General features: G+C 46.0%; 1 protein-coding gene across 1 annotated transcript in view; it reads left to right on the forward strand.

Moving 5' to 3' along the window:
* ITCH (itchy E3 ubiquitin protein ligase) overlaps positions 1 to 21,255 on the forward strand; it is an 811,820-nt gene that overhangs the window by 598,128 nt on the left and 192,437 nt on the right. Inside the window, exon 19 of the mRNA XM_085619094.1 lies at positions 13,596 to 13,736. Coding sequence (XP_085475220.1) covers positions 13,596 to 13,736 — 141 coding nt within the window. The remainder of the gene's footprint in view (positions 1 to 13,595; positions 13,737 to 21,255) is intronic.

Here is a 21,255-nt window from a genome sequence, read left to right on the forward strand (position 1 = left end):
AGATATCAGCCGTACAATCAGCAGGGATATCGACAATTTTCCAGTAATCAACAATTTCGTTCCTCAAACACATACCAGCAACAGTCCAGAGGGAGATCATCCGCGAGAGGTAAATCGCAACAATCCAATAGACGACAGTGACTCTGTCAAGGCGCCCGTCACGTGTTCAAACATCAACAATCATTACCTTTCCTCCTTTTATCCGACTTGGCTGTCGATAACAGACAGATGGGTTTTGGATGTGATTCAACAAGGCCATACCCTAGAGTACATACAAAAGCCACCAAATCATCCTCCTATACGCAGGAGACAAGAACATCTTTCAGCCCTCAAGGCGGAAATTTTATCTCTTCTACAGAAGGAAGCAATAGAGGAAGTTCTGCGCCTTCAACGAGGGAAAGGCTTTTATTTGCATTTCTTCTTAATAAAGAAAAAAGACACATCAAAATGGAGGCAGGTAATGGACTTGAGAGGTTTGAACAAATTCATCAAAAAGAAATCTTTTCGAATGTTATCCCTGCAGGAAATACTCCTTCTGATTAGCAAGGGAGATTATTTGGTGTCCCTGGACCTCTTAGATGCTTATTTTCATGTCCCAATTCATATAAATCACAGAAAGTTTCTTCGTTTCATGGTGGCGGGGCGCCATTATCAATTCAAAGTATTGCCTTTCGGTCTAAAGTCGGCGCCAAGAATCTTTACAAAATGTATGGCGCCAGTAGCGGCACATCTAAGACTTCAAGGTCACCACATTTTCCCTTATCTAGACGATTGGCTCATAAAAGGTTGTTCGTTCAGAGAAACCCAACATTCTCTACAAGTGTGCATGGACCTTTTCAGTCGTCTAGGTCTGAGAGTCAACCTAGAAAAATCACATCTCATACCATCGCAGTCCCTTCAATTTCTGGGAGCTATAATTCGCACAAAGGAGGCGAAAGCTTATTCTTCAGAGGAGCGTATTCAAAAAATCATAAGTCTGACGTCTCATTTGCAGATAAAGTACGTTTCAGTGAGGCTCTACAAATCATTGCTGGGGATGATGTCTTCCTGTATTCCTCTACTTCCCAATTGCAGACTTCACATGAGGCCTATTCAAGAACTGCTAGACAAGCAATGGTTTCAGTCTCAGGGATCCTTCGAAGATCGAATAGTTATCACTCCTCAGATCATAAACGCCCTGTCATGGTGGAAGATCAGAGATCATTTAACGGAAGGACTGACTTTCGAACCACAGAACTACAGTTTTGTGATGATGACGAACGCTTCGCTACAAGGTTGGTGAGCGCATCTCCAGGAGCTCGAAATTCAGGGTCACTGGTCAAAGAGCGAAGCTCAGCTCCACATCAACTTGCTGGAACTAAAGGTTATTTTCTTGGGTCTAAAAGCGTTTCTTCCCAGGATTCACGATTCAACAGTACTTGTCAAGACAGACAGCTCAACATCCATGTTTTACCTTCTAAAACAAGGGGGTAGAAAATCAAAAATATTGTCGAAGCAAGCGCAAGAAATTTGGAAGTGGCTTCTGAATCACAACATATCACTTCAAGTCAACACGTTCCAGAGGTGGACAACACAGGAGCAGATGTTCTAAGCAGATCATCCAAGGTTTCTCACGAGTGGGAATTGGACCAAAGACAGCTTCTCAAAGTATTCCAGCAATGGGGCACGCTAACGCTAGATCTGTTCGCTGATCGCCACAATTCAAAATGCAAACACTTTGCAAGCCGGTTTGCACAAAGAGGGTCGCGGGGCAATGCTCTGCAGATGTGCTGGACAGGGATGTTTGCGTATATGCATTTCCCCCATTTCCGCTAATATCAAAAGTCTTGAGAAAGATTAAATCGGAGCCGTGCCATCTGATTCTAGTTGCCCCAGCATGGCCGAGACAAGCGTGGTTCTCAGAACTTCTCAAATTATCAGTGACTCCCAGGATACAGTTTCCATTAGTGCAGGATCTGATCACTATGAACAGCGGCCAAATACTGCATCCAAATTTGAAATCGCTGAACTTGTCAGCATGGAACCTCACGAACATGAGTTCCAACTTTTGAATATCCCTCAGGAAGGCCGGCAGATTCTGTCAAGATCTCGAGAAATCTCTACAAGTAAAACATATTCAGCTAAATGGAAGAGATTTTGTCATTGGTGTGCATCTAAAAGTCTACATCCTTTTCACGTCTCCGCAGAACAAATTCTTCCATATCTATTAATTTTGACCAAATCTGGACTTTCTCATATGTCTATAAAAGTACATTTGGCCGCTATTTCAAGGTACATGAGAGTTCCTGACCGCCCATCTCTTTGGTCTCAAAGAGTTATTAAAGAATTTCTCAAAGGTCTTTTCAGGATGTTTCCCCCAGTACAAAGACCAGTGGTTAATTGGCAGCTTAATACGGTTCTTGCACAGCTCATGAAACCGCCATTTGAACCAATACATAAGGCGGATTTACAGTTTATCTCATGGAAAACGGCATTATTATTAGCGCTCACGTCGGCAAGAAGGGTCAGCGAGATCCAAGCCATCTCAATTGCAGAACCATTTCTACAATTCAGACAAGACAGAGTTATTCTGAGAACGAACCCAAAGTTCATTCCTAAGGTCTCCTCCAACTTTCATCTGAATGAACCGGTGGATTTACCTACATTTTTTAAAGACTCTTCATCATCTGCAGAGAGAGCACTACACTCTTTAGATATTAAACGATGTCTGAAATTTTACATTGATAAAACAAAATCGTTTAGAAAAACAAATCCGCTTTTTGTAGCCTTTTCTGGTCCCAGGAAAGGTTTAGCACTTTCCAGTTCCAGTATTTCAAGGTGGATAACTTCGGCGATCTCCTTGTGTCATGTCAAAGCTGGAAAACCTTTACAAGCCAAGGTACGTGCGCATTCCACAAGAAAGGTGGCAACTTCAACAGCTCTATTCGCAGGGCTGTCGTTGCCGGACATTTGCAGAGCTGCGACATGGAGAAATACGCACACCTTCACTAGACACTATTGTCTAGACACAGCATGGAAAAAGGATGCAGCGGTGGGACAGGCAGTTCTACGGCATCTATTTTAATAAGGTATTTATTAAAATATATATGGATGTATATATAGATATTTATATTACCTACTGGCGGTCGCCAGTAGGTAGTTATAGTTAGGACCCCTTTTCCATAGGAAATCCGCAACATTCTATTTTGAATAACTTTGGCGCCGGTCGACGAATCCTCGCGAATTTTTCAAAATAGGTGGGGCGCTACGCTCCGCTCCTACCCTGAAAGTCTCGGGGGGATTCGTCAAGCGGGGGCTGAGATAAAAGGGGGGTCCCAAAACGCGTTTGTACAGTACACAGTTTCTCCAGTGCTGGAGTGACCCCAGTGGTCTCCTACCCCGTATGGTTTCATGCAACGTGATCGACCCCTAGAGTAAGGGCCAGATGGCTCATTGCATCCCTGACTTAAAATGCTACTTCGGGAGCAGCCTTTGGTTTTTTCTGGCTTGGCTTTTTGACTGTACCTTTTCTATCTTACTCTGTCCCTTCGTTGTGACGAGCAGTATAGTGAGGTTTGTTCCTTCCGTATTACTGTCCCTCAGGCTTTAGCCCTTTCTGGATGCACTCACTGTTGTGATCTTCAATGTTGTGCGTTTTCGATCGGTCTCAGCCGGTATTCATTTCATAGCTCGTATCTTGCTCTCTGGTCTTCGATTCAACCACCTACATCTTGCATATCTGGCCAGTTGAGGGGGAGTTGGGAGCACTCAGTTCAGTCACCTGACTGGAGGGAAGGGTGTAGCCTTATAGTGTTTGCTTGTAGTTTGAGATTCTTTAGATGTTCTCGGCATTCACCAGTCTTCTCTAGGGCCCGTCTCGTGGCTAATTGAATACCCTCCAGCCCCATGCCGCTTATTTTACGCTTCTTCTCCCTCACTTTGACAGCCCTGCCAAGTGCCACGCATCTTGCATTAGGAAAAACACATTTCCAGTCATTTTCCTGCATTACCGCAATGCCTGAGATTGTCACACAAAAGAACCATGTCCTGAAGTGGGATAGTTACAGTTTCTCACTTTGCTGGGACGGATGGCATAAAAGCTGAGCTCCGAGTGCTGTTTTTCAAATGAAACAAGATGGACACTAGTATGCAACGGGAGGTATAGGATTCTCAATATATTATGACGGTGAAATATCCTGCCATCAAAGTAAGCCATACGAACTTCAGAGATTTGAAGACCAAAACACTAAACCACACACCGCCTAATTTATGTTGGAAAAAAACAAAAAAAAACCCAGCTCAAACTATAGTATCAAACAGATGTGGATGTCCAGCCGCAAAACAAAACTTCCAAGTACATGCCAAAACTGGGTCAGTCTAAACTGCAGTAAAAGAGGGGTCTAATTGAAGAACTGCACTGAGAGAAGATCCCCGCTGGAGCCCGTTTTGCATCCTGTAGTCGGCCTCTGGTCCCATATGGCAGAAGATCCTGAACAGACTGTCAGTTGATTATGATCTGATTATGCCATTAATTTGATTGATTGCCAGCCAGTTAGGCGCATGCTGGCTAAGGCAGGAAATCCCTGTTTAATTTGTTGCTCTGCAGCCCTGCTCGACAACAGGTATCCAACCTTGGCTGTTGGCTGTTCCATGCTGCTACTAAGTGTAGGTGACATTATACTGTTTGCGAGAATTGTCACTCGTAGTCGTTGAATGGCACTCATAATTACACTGAAATTATGAAAATGTCACACATAGACAATCTGAAGCCTAGGCAGCTGTGCTTTGATGTTGTCCACCTGGGCTTTTAAATAATTCCACCGGCATTTCCTTTTAGTGAAGCCCCATTTCCATTTTCAGCAGGGCGACCTCTGCTGTGCGGCCCCATCCTCCGTGATTAGAGTGGCTCTCTTCTGCTCCCATGCATCCTTGTCTGGACTGCCAACTGTTCTAGGTCTGCACTTCTCGTGAGAGCCAGTCACGCCGCAGCAGATGCAGCTAAGTTGCATTCCTTTTAAGTCTTCATAGATTTCAGTAATTCCATTGCGAGCGGGGCCCAGGACACTGACCATCTGAAAGAAACACGTTAGTTATAGATTCCTTACCTTAGAATTACCCCCAGGCGTCAGACTGGGTCCGGAACGTTTTTTCGTCAGCAGTACCGCTGCGCGTCAGAAGGTGGCTTTGGTCGGCTCCATGTCCGTCGTGGTCGCAGGAATGACGTCGCGGTAGCTACTTAGACGCCGTCCTCACGCGCTGACGACAGTTATTTCTTTTTCCACGCCAGCCAGCTCAGATCCGGAGAGAGCGGTACCTCCAATCAGTTTTTGACTGAGTTTTTCTCGAATTTTGTCGAAGTCTTTTTTGAGTCTACGACTCTTGGTGCATGAGGGATGCCCAGTTTCAAGGCCTGCGGCTCCTGTTCCCGGCTGAGGTTGGTTACGGAACCGCACCGTGTGTGCATCTTTTGCCTGGAGCGCGATCAAGACCCAATGTCATGCTCCGACTGCCGGTCGATGGCTCCGAAGGCTTTGGGGGAGTGGTCCTGAAAGCTGCCTGAGCGCGGGCGATCGGCTCCGCTCCGTTCGAGTTCCCGGTCGCGAGGGACCGGTCGCGGAGCCATCACCACTCAACCCAAGTCATCGAAATCTTCGCACTCTGGGTCGGGGAAGCACAAAAAGAAGTCGAAGAAGCATAGTCGCTCTTCAAATTCTCCCCGTCGGTCGACTGACGCGACGAGGGATGCAGGCGGTGCCTCTCCCCTGCTCGCAGAGCCCGAAGAATCGACTCCGGGCTTCCCTCCCTTTCCGGTACCCAGTGTGACTCCCGCCCAACTTCGTACGTTCTACAAAACGATGCATGCCATCTTTTGGTGGTCCGAATCCGGGGGTGTGCCTTCGGGCCCTGCAGACTTGGTTGAGGGGCCTAGGCCTTCTCCGACGTCAGCTCTGGCCGCGGCACCGCAGGCCCCTCTTGGATCCAGGGCGCTGCTTCCTCCGGCAGCGCAACCGCTGCTGGTCGTGTCCCTGGCCAGCGTCGACCCCAGCCTCCATCCCAAAGTTGACCCAGAGCCGGACTGGTGTCATCCGACGCTGGATCTGGCACCAAGTGGGGTTTTTGTTTCCCCGGTTCACTCCTGGGGTCCCTTTTCGGCCAGATTGGCAACCTGAGGATGATGAGGACTGGGAGGGGTCCGGTGACCCTTTAACTGATCAGATGGATCTGAGCAGGACTGGAGCGAAGAAGTGGGGGATGCCAGTGGTCTTGACACATCTCCTGAACTTGGTATGTTGTCTCCTCCTACCGTGGCTACGGAGGAGGGAGCGTCGTATGCAGTGGTGTTGCATAGTACGGCCGAGGCCCTCAACCTCGAGCTTCCTACGGTGGCGTTCAGGACTAACCTCCTGACAGATGTGCTTCAGACGGCAGCGAGCTCTAAGGAGCCCCTGCTGCCGTTTAATGAGGCCCTTACCAACGTCCTTTTGGGCACGTGGTCCAGGCCCAACGCGGGGGCGCCCGTGGATTGGATGATTGCCTGACTCCACCGCCCTGCTCCGGGGAACCCCACTTTCCTCTCCCAACACCCCACCCTGGAGAGCTTAGTGGTCCAAGCCTCCACTTCAAAGAGCGCATTCCCTACCCCCCCACCAGAAAGGGAATCCAAGATGCTGGACCATCATGGGAAGAAAATGTTCTCTTCCGCCAGCTTGGGACTGTGGTCGGTAAACACTGCATGTCTATTGGGCTGTTATTCCCACTCTGTGTGGGATACGGTTGTGCAGGTGCTGCCTCAGTGTCCGGAGGTGGCCTGGACAGTGGTCTCCCAGGCTGTCGCTGCCGGTAGGGATGCGGCTAAGTTTACCATCTGTTGTGGGCTGGATACCGCCGGCTCACTAGGCAGGTCGATTTCCACATCTGTAGCCCTTCGTTGCTACGCCTGGCTGAGATCGACTGGCTTTTTGGGGGATGTCCAGAACACCTTGATGGACATGCCCTTTGATGGCGACAAAGCAGATAACGCCTTAGAGCGTTTCAAGGACCCAAGGGCTACGGCTAAGTCCTTGGGCCTCTCCAGCTGCCCTGCGCAGTCTGCTTTTCACCCCTTTCGTGGCTACGGAAGGGGTGCCCCGCTACGTCCCGCCCAGAGCCACAGGCCGCAGCAATTTACCAAACCTTCGCGCGGCCTGAGACGTGGGAACCGTTGTGGTTCCGGTGGCCAGTCCACCAACCCCCCTCTGCAGCAGCCTCCCAACCTTCCTTGTCCGACATTTGGGCGTCAGTATTCGCCATCACCTCCCCCACTGGCGCACCATCACGTCGGACAGGTGGGTTTTGCAAATAGTTCAAAGGGGCTACTCCTTCACCTTCGAGGCTACACCTCCAGCCATGCTGCCGCAATGCCACCGCATGTCGGAGGATCATCTGGCCCTTCTCCAGCAGGAGGTTACGGTTCTCTTGGCCAAGGGAGCCATCGAGCGCCTTCCTGTCCCAGAAGTAGGTCGTGGTTGTTATTCCCACTACTTTCTTGTCCCCAAGAAGGACAAGGACCTGCGTCCTATCTTGGATCTAAAGTACGTCAACCGCTTCCTCCGGAAGAAGTTCAAGATGGTGACGCTTGCTCAGGTCTTGTCTGCCCTCGATCCGGAAGACTGGATGGTAGCGTTGGACTTGCAGGATGCTTATTTTCACATCCCCGTCCTGCTGGCCCACCGGTTTTACCTGCGGTTCACGGTAGGCCACGAGCATTTTCAATTTACTGTGCTCCCCTTTGGCCTTACCAGCTCCCCTTGGGTGTTCACGAAAGTGATGGTGGTGGCAGCAGCTCATCTGCGCAGATCAGAGGTTTCAGTCTTTCCCTATCTCGACGACTGGCTGTTGAAGGCGGGCTCGCTCCAGGCAGTCGTCTCCCATCTCCAGACTACGGCCGACCTCCTGTATTTGCAGGGGTTCTCCATCAGTGTGCCGAAGTCACACTTGATTCCCTCGCAGAAGCTCCTCTTCATCGGAGCGGTTCTGGACACGACACGGTTTCGAGTCTATCCTCCCTAACAGTGACTCCGGGATATTCGGGCTATGATTCTGATCTTTCAGCCTCTATCTCGGGTTTCGGTCAGGATGACCCTGAGGTTGCTGGGCCTCATGGCCTCCTGCTTCCTGCTGGTCGATCATGCCAAGTGGCATATGCGGGCTCTGCAATGGGACCTGAAGTTCCAGTGGGTGCAGCATCAGGGGAACCTGTCCAATTGCGTCCAGATCTCGGAGGGCACTGCTAGACAGTTACAGTGGTGGCCCACGAACCAGGATTGGGTCAACGGCAGATCCCTCTCCCTTCCCCAACCAGAGCACACAGTGGGGACGGGCGCATCCTTTCTGGGATGGGGCGGCCACATGGGAGAGGCGGAGTTCAGAGGCCTCTGGTCTCTGGCAGAGTCCGGGCAACACATCAGCCTTCTGGAGCTTCGGGCGATTCGTCTTACACTCAAGGCATTGTCTGAGGAAGGGTAGTGCAGGTGTTCATGGAAAACACCACCGCCATGTGGTACTGCAACAAACTGGGTGGGGTCATGGACCCTATATCAGGAGGCCCTTCGCCTCTGGACATGGCTGGAACATCAGGGCATATCCCTGGTGGTTCAACACCTGACAGGTTCCCTGAACGCCAGGGCGGACGAGCTCAGCCACAGGTGCATGATGGTTCCCGAATGGCGTCTTCACTCGGAGGTGGCGCACGGTCTCTTTCAACAGTGGGGAGAGACTTGGTTAGATCTATTCGCCAGCGAAGAGAACGGTCAATGTAAGCAATTGTGTGCGTTGGAATTTTCAAGGCGGCACTCACTAGGTGACGTTTTTCGTCGCGAGTGGAGTTGCACTGGAGTGTTGTACGCCTTTCTGCCTATACCACTTCTGCCCAGAAGGCTGAAGATCAGGCGCAACCGGGCCCAAGTCATACTTGTGGCTCCGGATTGGGCATGAAGTCTGGTATCCCGAGCTGCTCAACATGGCCTTCAATCCTCCGATCTGGGAGGATCTTCTGTCACAGCAGCAGGGGACGGTCCTCCACCCGAACCTGTCCAGCCTCCACCTCCTTGTGTGGAGATTGAGCAGCGGCAGTTGACGTCTTTTGACCTGCCTCCCAAAGTTTGCGATGTAATCTTGGCAGCCAGGCGGCCCTCCACTAAGACGGTATACCCCTGCCGGTGGAACAAGTTTGTGGCATGGTGCACAGCAAAGGCTGTGGATCCTCTTTCTGCTCCTCTTTCTGAAGTTCTCTTGTTCCTTCTTTCTTTAGCCCAGCAGGGCTCTGCTCTGGGAACTTTCAAAGGCTATCTTTCGACCATCCCTGCCTTCCTTCGGCTTCCCGATCAGCCTTCTCTTTTCAAGTCCCCGGTTGTTAATCGTTTCTTGAAAGGCATAACTCCTCTCTTTCTTCCTATTCCCTTCATTATGCCTCAGTGGGACTTGAATCTAGTCTTAACCTTTTTAATATGCGCTCCCTTTGAGCCGCTTCACAACTAGCCTTTAAGGCTTCTGACGCTTAAAACTGCTTTCCTGGTAGCCATCACATTTGCCAGACGGGTGAGTGAGATCCAGGCCCTTACCTCCAAGCCTCCTTTCCTGTCTGTCCATCCGTACAAGGTGGTTCTCAGGACTTGTCCATCCTTCCTGCCCATGGTTGTCACTGCCTTCCACATCGGACAGACCATCACTTTGCCTACCTTCTTTCTGCCTCAACATCCTTCGAAAGAGGCTCCACCGTCTGGACCCAAAACATGCGCTTTCCTTTTATCTGGATCGCACAAAACAGTTCCGGGTGGATGACCAGCTCTTTGTTGGCTAGGTGGGCGTCAAAAAAGGTCTGGCTGTACACAAGCGGACTATCTCCCGATGGGTAATTTTGTGTATAAAAGCCTGTTATTCTCTGGCAAAGAAGGAGCCTCCAGTGGGGCTGCGCGTCCATTCCACTAGGGCGATGGCAGCAACTACTACTTTGGGACGTGGAGTTCCTCTGAATGACATTTGTCAGACAGCTACGTTGGCTTCGTTGCACACATTTACCAAGCACTACTGCCTTGACAATCAAGTCTGGAGAGAAGGCTTCTTTGGCTGTTCTGTTCTCCAGGACTTTTTGATCTTGGTTCGCAGACCCACCTCCGGGGATGGTATCGCTGGGGTATTTTTTCTAAGGTAAGGAATCTAGAACTAACGTGTTTCTTCCAGATGAACAAGTTACTTACCTTCAGTAACGATATATCTGTAAGAAATATTAGTTATAGATTCCTTACCGCCCCAACTATTCTCCCCGTTCTGCGAACTGATTTCTAGGGTTAAGGACATCCTTTCAGGGCCCTAGTTTTCTGCACCAGTGGTGAGTGTCTTGCATGACACTGCGTTTCTGGCGCGGAAAGTCGTGTACAGAACTAACGTGATCGCACGAGGGACGTCCCGGCGACCACAATGCCAACGACGGTCACGGAGCCGACCAACGCCACCTTCCGATGGTCAGAGGTACTGCTGACGAAAAACATTTCCGATCCAGTCTGACACCTGGGGTTAATTCTTAGGTAAGGAATCTATAACTAACTAATGTTTCTTACAGACCTATATCGTTACCGAAGGTAAGTAACTTGTTCATCAGAGGTCACATGCAGCTCTCTTCATATAAATCAGGCATTAGCCTCCCTCTAACTTGGCTGAAGCAACTCGGCGAACACCCCAATGAATCATTTCTTTTTTTAGGGTCGAGCAGTGAGAGAATGCTTTAGCGCATGCTTCTCGCTTGTGAGAGACAATTATTTACATAACGGACTTGGAGCGCACCCTTTGCTTACCATTTGTTGCCTTGCGTAGTATTCTTCTTAACAGCCTAGTAATGGGTCACTGCAGGACAAGCATTTCCGTTCCTTTTTGATTGATTCAACTTAATCAGTGCCCTTCTGCTGCGCCAGACGTGATTAGGGTACTATTTTGTTCTATTTAAATTCTAGTACCCTCCAAACAGAAGGCAACAGACTCGAGAGTGTGAACCCATGAATAAAACGGATAATGGGAACAGAACTGTACTTAACCCACAGTTCAGGTAAAGTGAATTCACTTTTAGCTGCATGCCAGCATTTTTGGCAAGCCATGGCATTTTCAAGGTCTGTCCACAAATTATTTTTGAATATCAGTGTGACTGGCAAAAATGTGCCCAGTAGGTCAAACAAACTTGCAAAGTTTTATTTTCTATAGTTAACTTTCTTCCATTTTGCCAAGTCTTCTTCTTTTTTCACTTTGCAGACTCGAGTTTTATTTTGGGTCATGGCCACTGTTCTCAAAAGATGACCATTACCTTGTTCTAAACATTGCAAGGCGACATTATGTAATTTACAAAATTATGCCTTAAGACCCAATCGTACAGTACATCCCAATCCAATCCACCACACACCAGTTCACCCCAATTCAGTCCACCCCACTCCAATCCGACTCACTCCAATACACCCTACCTCACCCAACACCAATAGACCTCTATCTAATCTAATCCACTCCACTTCAATCTAATCCACCCCACTTCAATCTACCCCATGCCAATTCAACCTAGTCCACTCACCCCACTCCAATCCACCCCACTCCAATCCACTCCAAACCACCCCAGTCTAATCCAATCCACTGCAATGCACTCCACCCCACTTCATTTCAATCCACCTACCCCACTCCAATCCACCCCACTCTAATCCAGTATACACCATTCCAATCCACCCCACTCCACCCCACTCCACCCAACTGCAATAGTCCTCTGCAGTGCAATCCATCCCACTCCATTACATTCCACCCACCCATTACAATCCACCCACCCCACCAAACTCCAGTCCACTCCACCTCACTCCAGTCCACCCCAATCCATTACACCCCCTTCCAATCCAATCCACCTAAATCAAATCAACCCCACTCCAATACAGTCCACCTTACTCCACACCCCATTAGTGTTTGATGTTTAGTGTTTTTTAATTAAGTTCTACAGTTTCTCTTTACTTCTAGTACTCAGAGTTTTGTTTTTCCTCCATATAAAAGCATGACTACAGGTACCAGGATGCACAGAAAATGTGTATTTGAAAAGCCAAGGCAGGTAATGGGTTGCACTTTGTGTATCTTTTATAGCAAGTTGTAGGCTGCAACTAGGACCAAATGCGGGCAAGAAAGTAGAGGCCAAATTTGATTCCACTTAGGGCTTGCTCTGCTGGCAAGGCTTGACTGCGAGTCCAGTACTTGGTTCTGCACAGTCCTCAGACAGACTTTGGCTGAATAATATGCTGTTTATGCGGCCCTCTGCCTTCTCCCTTGCCACCATCCGAACAGCACTCCATCACGACCAGTTAAGCCAAGCCACCAATCTTTTTTCCTGAAATAGCATTATGCATTTCAACCCACATATTAAAGACCTCACACCGAGAATGACTAGGTGGTAGCATTTATTTTTAACTATTTGGGGTAGTATTTGTTTTATTGAATCTAGTCCCCAGATTGTGGACCAGTGGGCTATTGTAGTCCCGCTTCCCTGGAAGCATGTTTTAGGGACATCAACTGCTTAAAAAATGAGATCAATAGTTAATTGGGCGTAACCCTTAAAAAAAATCTTTCTCTAAATCTTAAGTTAGCAACAGTCCTACACAAGATATTGCCAGTATTTTACTCTTCTGGATATGTTGATGATTGTTATTTGTGTTAGAGAAACATTTTTAAATTGTAATTAAATATAGGGGATCTAAAACATCATGTGAGGTTTCACTAAAGTTCAAGCATTTTGGGTAAAAAAGTTCTTGAAAGTTTTACTAGTCACTTGTCTGGCCTTCGTTATCTAATTTTGGAGCTCCGTGCTTTGACTGCCAAGAGAACCATTTTGAAAAGTTAGACACCATCCAGTAATTTAAACAGGCATCTGGTTGGAAGAACTTTGAAAAGAGGTCCAGCATTAGGGGCCTGTATTTAGTGATAAAGAATGGCTGAGCAAATTAGATAAGCTCTTGGGTCCTTTTTTGCAGGTATTTGGTTATTATGTGATGCATAATATAACACATTAGACAGTTATTTTATGAGTTATTTTTCATTTTTATGTGTGCTGTCTTTTTCCATCGGTCTTTTGGAAAATTTGTAAATTTATGTTGCTATGTTCAAGTAATTAAGAATAACATGAAGAAATTTTATTTTCTTTCCTCTTAGAAGTTACCCCGTTGATGTGTAGCATAATGATAGTGGACTTGTGATTGGGGGTTTCATTTATTATGTAAAGCGGAAGCTGTGTGTGTGCTGTCATTCTAGAATAAAGTGTCACATAGTAAGACCCGATGAATAACATAATACAGTTCTTCAGAAAAGGGCTAATAAATGCATGAAACTACATTTCATAAGCAGTGGTTTGAACAGAACAATATTAACCAAAGGGCACCGATAAAGGAGTATTCTTTAGTGAAGGCTCAAGAGCAGAATTCTAAAACATGAGCATATGGTGTAAAAGCAAAGAACACAATGGAATGTTTTGATCAAAGTCTGTTAAAAGGGTGAATAGTAGTATTATTCCATGTGTAAATAGAATTGTTATTGCTACTCCATAACACTGAACTGTTTGGTGTCTCTTTTTGTAGAGAAAATAACATAGAAGAATGCGGTTTAGAAATGTTTTTCTCAGTTGATAAAGAGATTCTGGGTGAAATTCAGAGCCAAGAGTTGAAACCGGATGGTAGCAACATTCTGGTCACTGAAGAAAATAAAGAGGAATATATCAAGTAAGTGATTACAAATTGCAACTGATTATTTCCTTACAGAGAAAACAAAAATTAGTAGTTCAAATGCTTTAATAAATTTGAATCGCGGGTAATAGGGCGGGTGCACTCTTTTTCATTAGCTCCTTTTCTCTCTCTGACATTTATAATGGGAGCCAACTATGTACAAATCGATTTTGACTTGTCCCCAATTATTTTTAGTTGAATGTCTACACCACATCGCCTCTGAACTGGAACAGAAAAAAACCCAGCTCATTATCAGTGTGTTCATAGCTCCATGACTATGTATTTAGTTTCCCTTTATTGATAATAATGATAATTTCTGAGGCATATATCACCTTTGTGTACATTTTTGTTTAACAAAGTGTTTGTATTGCTATTTTTCTCCCAGAATTCTACTTTCAGCTCAGAGTAACGTAGATCTTTGAAGTGTAGTGAAAATTGGTTAGCTGTACCAGGTCCCGCTTCAATGCCCTTCATCAGATAACCCAAGCCAAGCTCCAGAACATTTATAGTGGGCATCTCCCATATTCCGTCTGTAGCCTGTGTTGTCTCATTTAGATTATGATAAAGCTGAAAGCTTTAATTCTTCCCAGAATGCTGCAGATGTATTGAATTACTCTCTCACACAGTGTTCTCATGCAATACGTCGAAAATGTCATTGATTGAGTATGATAAGAGTTCACAAAACACTGCCATGGTGATTATTGGTGCAAGGATACAAACAGCTCTATCGCAAATCATGTATTAGTGACTCTGAAATGTTTTCAAGGCTATTTGGATTTGATTGGGGGTGATCTCATCTACACCTGATCTAACCCCAACGTATCCATACCATTAGTTCACATATATTTGTCACCTTTCAGAACAACAAATTAAGAGGCTGACATGGAGAGCCGGCTTTTGACCAGGCTTTATGTACATAATGCACCACCACAATTTTATGTCTTTTATAGTGACCGACAGATCATCTTGGAAAGTAGCGGGTCGCAAATACCTGCCTCAGATTGAGCCAAACAAGCCTGACTTCCATTGGAAAGGGAGACTAGAAGGGAGGTTCTCACCTTTGAAAAACGTCTGTGATGCACCTTCAGCACAATGTTTGCCTGTAGTACCATTAATCAATCTGAAGGAGACAAAGACAACTCAGAGTGTTGAGCCTCACTGTACCTAAAATAACTTTGAAACAAATAGTGGTAAAACGTGTATTTCACCTAAAGAATGGCTAAAGAGCTGCAAGTGTTTAAAAATATTATTATGCAATGTCACATGGCCTATTGTTTTTCTAAATCCATAAGCCTCTTTCTTAATTTCGGTTTTCCATCCTGCTTTTCGAAGTAAATTGTTGTGTGGAGAAAGCAAAAGTTAGACACCTCTTATTATCACAGGCTGTAGATTGCAAAGCTGGACACATTTTTCATTTGAAAGTTGTCATTCTTTATTCAACATTCCCCCTCAAAAAAGTCTATATCATACTTGCATACAATCATAAAAGAGACTGTAATATCCGAGTAAACAAATCATACCATTATCCTGGAAATGAGATCGGTTGAGACCAAAAATCATTGATAGTGATATAAAATAGGAAGTCCATAGATAAAAAAGGTAAAATAAATTGTTTGACAGTAACGAACATTGCCATAAATACCAAGATGGATTCAGACGTTTAAAAGCTATTTCGAAATCTTTAGCCAATGAACTACAACTCTAATTTAAGGGGCCGGAATCCTAAATTGTTAATACATTGCATCAGAAGCATTACGTTTTCCATTTCCTTTTAAGCAATTTCTAGGGGTAAGACATCCTAATATCAATCAGCCACGTACAAATCACGAGTAAAACACATATTTCCTGGTGCACAAAACATAATCCGCCTCTTAAAGTTTGACTCTTTTTATCCAAGGGCATGAAGTTAGTTAAGGAATCTGGCAAAAACAAAACCTCATGTATCTCTTGGATGTAATTGAATTCATGGGTTCAATTCAATATTGTTGTGGTTCTAAAACATAATATCTTTCAGCTAGATAATCCAGCGTATTAGAAGTTTTGAGTGACCTATCCATTTCAAGGTTAGCTTTTACACAGTGCTTTGACATAGGTATGTTCAACATTTCTTTGAGCGTAGTGCCTTAGAATAGAGAATGCTAACCTCCAAGTATTTTTCCCATTATTTGATCAGATATACAGCACCACACATATAGATCCCGTAATGCCTTTTATTCTCCTTCCTTATTAATTCAGGAATTGAGACTGAAGATGTGTTTTTAGATCAAGGGCAATAGTTTAAAGCTACCTTTCACTTTTTTATACTAACTGGGACTCTATTCAATTTCAAAATTTACTATTGATTGTAAGGTTTAATTATGCAAGAAAAGAAGACATCTTGGGACATTACATTCATGTATGTTATTTTTTGTATCTGTGTTGCACGTGTACATAATGCTGCCTGATGCTAGCATACTACCAATTTTTTAATCAAAAGCACCCAATAGCTGCAAAGATATGCCAAGGTACTGCTTACTAAACATTTTCAGATCAAAAATGATGGAGAAGATATTTAGAGTTTAATAAGGCAATTTGTTCAGACCAGGACAGTGACGAAGTAAAGGATAATTCGCGGGTAACTAAGATTTTTTTAAATCAATTTTGGTACCTTTTTTAACCAACCATTGACAGATTTCCTCCTGACTATTTTCAGTAATTTTGTCCTTGCCATTTTCATACTGAGGACATTTTTTTGGGCAATATGGATTGGCACCCTCTCAATTAGTCTTTGGATACCTGCAGGTGATTGTTTTACAACAGGACCAAATAATCCGCATACACTAATAATGGTATATTTTTTAAGCAAGTCTTAGTGGACAGGAATGAACATTTTCACAATAGAAATAGAGCTTTCCGATAAAGATTAAAAAGCATGGGCATAAACAGACAGCACAGCTTAAGTCCATTGTTTGTCATCTTAATTGTTCCCACATGTTGAAATGAAATGCTTTGAAGTCATTTTAACCACAGAGTCTATACCTTACCTACTGAGTTTGTACCACAGTTGTTGTCTTCTTACTCTAACACTGTAGATGAATCAGTAATATAGCAGTAAATAGCTTTTTCTTCCACTACATTTCCAACTTCGCCAGATCACTGTTATGTAGTCTGTTTTTCAAGCTCTGGCTTTGAATCCAGCTTGTTCGGCAGGAAGTGTCATTGATCACTATCCAATTATTTATGTGTTGAAAAATTACCTCTACAACTTTTCCCACTCACAGCCAAGAAGGTCAATCCTTCTGAAGTTACTAGAGAGGGAACAGTGCTCTTCTTTTGTAATTAGTGGTATAAGGTCGCTGACAAGCCAAGGGGTCAGGTAGAGGTTTTTTTTTCCAATACTTCTTCGAGTAGTGGTAGTAATTTATTTGTCCAAAATGTTGGATTTAAGCTCAAGATATGTATGTCATTAGGACCTGACACCCTAGATGTTTTGTATCAATAAATTATTACATTCTCAGTCACTTGCAAACTAACTTCCACATTTTTACCTACAACAATAGGAAAGGAAAGGTATCACTTCCACATAACGATAAAACCGGGCTATCTGTTCCTGACACATATAAACCTAACTGATCCAGGTTTCGATTTGCCAGAACTCATAGAAACTAGGAATCAAAAACCCCTGACCTCTTTCTTATTAGTTAATTGGGTCACCTGTCCCCATTTGCCAACAATAACCCTATTAGTTTGATCAATAGTTCAGTAGTTTGTAGTAGCTATTGCATGCTTTGCAACTGTGAATACGTTGTCCTTCTGTTTTTTATGGCCTGCACTCTGCATGAAAATGCCCAGGACACTGTTAAAAACAATCTGCATTACACCATTTGCATGCTAACCTATACAAATGTGCTTTGTCTTTGTGTAGAAATGTAATTTAATGATTGTTTAGTAATTAGTAAAACTAATTTAACATACTGGCCCGGTCCTTACCACGTTGTGTAGAACTAGTTTGGGTTTCAGATACTGTTGCACGTATTTCTGTCTTCTTGTTACTTTACCATTGACTAATGTATGTTTCCATATTAATAGACCAAATAATGCACAAATATTTCTGGTGTTTACCATGTTCCTACTCTATTCTACCCAGATTCCAAAGCTTCTAAGGTTTCTATAGTTGGAATCTGTGCATGATGTTCATTGTGTGCTTGAACCACAATTTTAAACCCTATCATTCATGAGCAATTGATTGTGTTTCATTCCAAAAGTCCTATACTTTCAAAATGAGTATTACATGCTGCCATATCATTTACAAAGCGACTATGAAGTCCTTTCAGCAAGAAATATTCCACTATTTTACAAACAGTATTGTCACAGTAACAGCTGACTTTGTGAGCCTCTCTTCCAACTATAAGGTGACTGGAAAAAGAGTCCCATTATCTCATGAAATAATAAACATATCACCCAGAAATTGATGTACAACTCCTTAATACTCAGCAGTAATAAAATCCCCTTGGGCCTTCTTGAAAGAGACAGAGTAGTGAAATGGCGCAATACGCTCTGATCATTCCTATTCTAATAACATATGCTTTATTTCTCGGTAGCATCTTAATAATCTCTTAAAGTAGGGGCACTGTTATCCCTCTTACTACTACATTCCGTGACTTTATTTTCCACTCGCTTATTTTCCACTTGCTTTAATAGCACGTTTGTTGGTGTCATTCGAGACATTGGCCAAGTCAACATCATTAAGGTCTTTCACTGTTACTGAAAAAGTATCTCTCCGTATAATGTGCCTCCCAAGCGCACCAGCCGCCCACTTCAGTCACCATATCCACAGGGAAATTCTCCCTAGTGACCACCCAGTCTTGCCGCTGTAGATGTGACTAGGCACTTTCTTTTCTTTTCAATTACTGATCTCTTCGAACCTTCAACCCTTATCAATTTGTTATCATCGATTTTTAATTCACTTGTGCATCTACTGAGTAAGTAGAATTCTGGGTTCATCTAAAGTCTTTTTTATAGTAAATTGTGAGTAAGATTCATTGAGTAGTGTCTTCGAACAGTAACCTCAACTTTAATGCCCATAGACATCGGTCTCTCTTTATTATCTTTTACTAAATCACCAAGATCGGAAGAATTTAATTCACCTTTAATAACTTCTAATTTTGGAGATTTTTTTTTTTTCTTTTTTTTTTTTTTTTTGAAACCGTTTATTGCAATCTCAAGAATATACAAGTATGGGCCTACAACCTTCCGGCCGGCCGCTAGAATGACAGGAGCATATGACATACGTTCAAAAACACTTGGCCTTGCAGAAAAGCAGAATCAGGAGGTATCAACGTCGTGGGCCACATCACTCTGACCCCACAATACGGTTTCATTTTATACAAACAACACGAAAAATCACACCCGCAAGGCAACCCGCAATCGAAAGTAACAGCACGTGCTCCCCGAATGGGGGACCCCAGCCATCCACAGGAGTCCAAAGAGGGGAAGGGGAACAGATCGAGGACTGGGGGAACTCTGTGCCCGGGGCTGGGGAAAGGAGTCAACTAAGGGGACGGGGTTGGTGAGGCAGCAGGCAGCAGTGGTGGCGCGCAGATACCCCCGCGGTAGGCGTTCCAGGGGCCCCATACTTTCAACCAAGCCCCAGGCTTACCCCTCGCCACATACACCACCTTTTCTCGGAACATGCACCAATCCATGTGTTCTTTCCAGGCCGACACCGCCGGGGGCCTCTGGGATCCCCACAGTTGAGCAATGTCACGCTTAGCAATCATATATCCCAGAGTCACCCATCGCGTCTGCGGAACCGAGTAGTCAGTTGGTTCCCACACATTCAGCAAGCATCTCCTCGCTTCAGGCAGCAGCGCGACATGCGTAACCACTCGCAGGACCTCATGCACACCACGCCAGAATCGCTCCACCTTCGGGCATTCCCACAAAATGTGCAAAAAAGTAGCCAAAGCACCACACCCACGCTTACACAACCCATCCTCAGCATAGCCCATACGCAGAAGCCTTGGCCCCGTCATGTAAACCCGGTGGAGTATCTTAAGCTGGACGAAGCGAAGGCGAGCCGGTATGGCCACCTCCTTCGGAGAGGCCACCGCGGAAATCCAGTCCTCGTCGTCCAACTCCAGCCCATCGGCAACTCAAGCCTCGCGGAGGCCAGTCAGCAAGCCCGATCGGTCATTAATCAATTTTTTGTAAATAAGGGAGATCGTGCTGTCCGGAACGTGGCCGTCCAGCACCCTATCTTCCAGGGGGGAGGACTCTGGGATGGAGGCGACGTCTGGGAAGACGGAGCCCAGTGCGTGACGGACCTGCAAGTACCGAAAGTATTCACTGCCCTGCAGCTGAAACTCCGTTTGCAGCGTCTCGAATGTTTTAAATCCCCCCCTCGTCCAGAGATCCCCCACTTTACTGATGCCTATCGTGTCCCACCTCTCGAAGCCCTTCGAGGTCCACAGGGAGCCCAATCTCTCAGACGCGTACAACGGTGATGCCCGGGTCAAACGGTCCTTCCACCCCATAGCTGCGTTAGCCGCGTGCCACACTCGCACCATGACACGCGTAGGTCCCGTTAGGCGGGGGCCGGGCGCGCCAGAGTAGAGCGCTCGATTATAGTCGCCACCAGGCAGGAGCATCTTGTCCATTTCAAATGCCGGGTTTAAGGCGGGCCCGTAAAGGCCATGGTTAATTGCAGCTAGCTGGGAGGCCCAGTAATACCGTTTAATATCCGGGAGGGCAATCCCCCCGTCGTACCATGGGAACGTCAACTTCGCCAGGGCAATACGCGGCCTCCCGTCCCAGAACAGGCGGCGCTGTAGACTCTCCACCTCACGGAAGTAGCGCGCTGGGACTAAATCCATAGTGTTCTGGAGAGCGTACAGGAAGCGTGGCAACGACATCATCTTAAACAATGCCGCCCGGCCGAGCGGCGAAAGCGGCAGGCGCCGCCAACACGCGACGTCCTCCTTCAAGCGCTGGAGGGAGGGAAGCAAATTCCGCTCGTAGCGGGCCTCCGGGTCCAGAGTAATATAAACACCCAGGTACCGAAACCCCTGAGAGGCAATCTGGATCGGACAGCCCCGCGGGAGGACGGGAGCCTCCCCGGAAAGCACATACACACATGATTTAGCCCAGTTGATGACAAGGCCTGAGTTGCGGCCGAATGAGCGCAAAACATCAACCAGGACAATCAGTGATTTACGCGGGGAGGCTAGGTACAAAAGGATATAGTCAGCGTATAGGGACACGCGGTCCTCATACTCGGGGGTCCAACGGAGACCACGGATGGAAGGGTGCCACCGCAGCCACTCCGCCAGGGGTTCCAAGGCCAGCGCGAACAGGAGCGGCGACAAGGGGCAGCCCTGTCGCGTGCCCCGTCCCAGCTCGAATGGGGCCGATACTCTTCCATTCACCACCACCTGCGCCAACGGGCCCGAATACAACAATTTGACCCAGCTGATGAACCCCGGGCCAAATCCAAACTTCGCCAGCATCGCCCAAATATATGGCCACTCGAGCGTGT

The sequence above is a fragment of the Triturus cristatus genome, chromosome 7 (assembly GCF_964204655.1).
Source record: "Triturus cristatus chromosome 7, aTriCri1.1, whole genome shotgun sequence".
In the NCBI taxonomy this organism is placed as follows: Eukaryota; Metazoa; Chordata; class Amphibia; order Caudata; family Salamandridae; genus Triturus; species Triturus cristatus.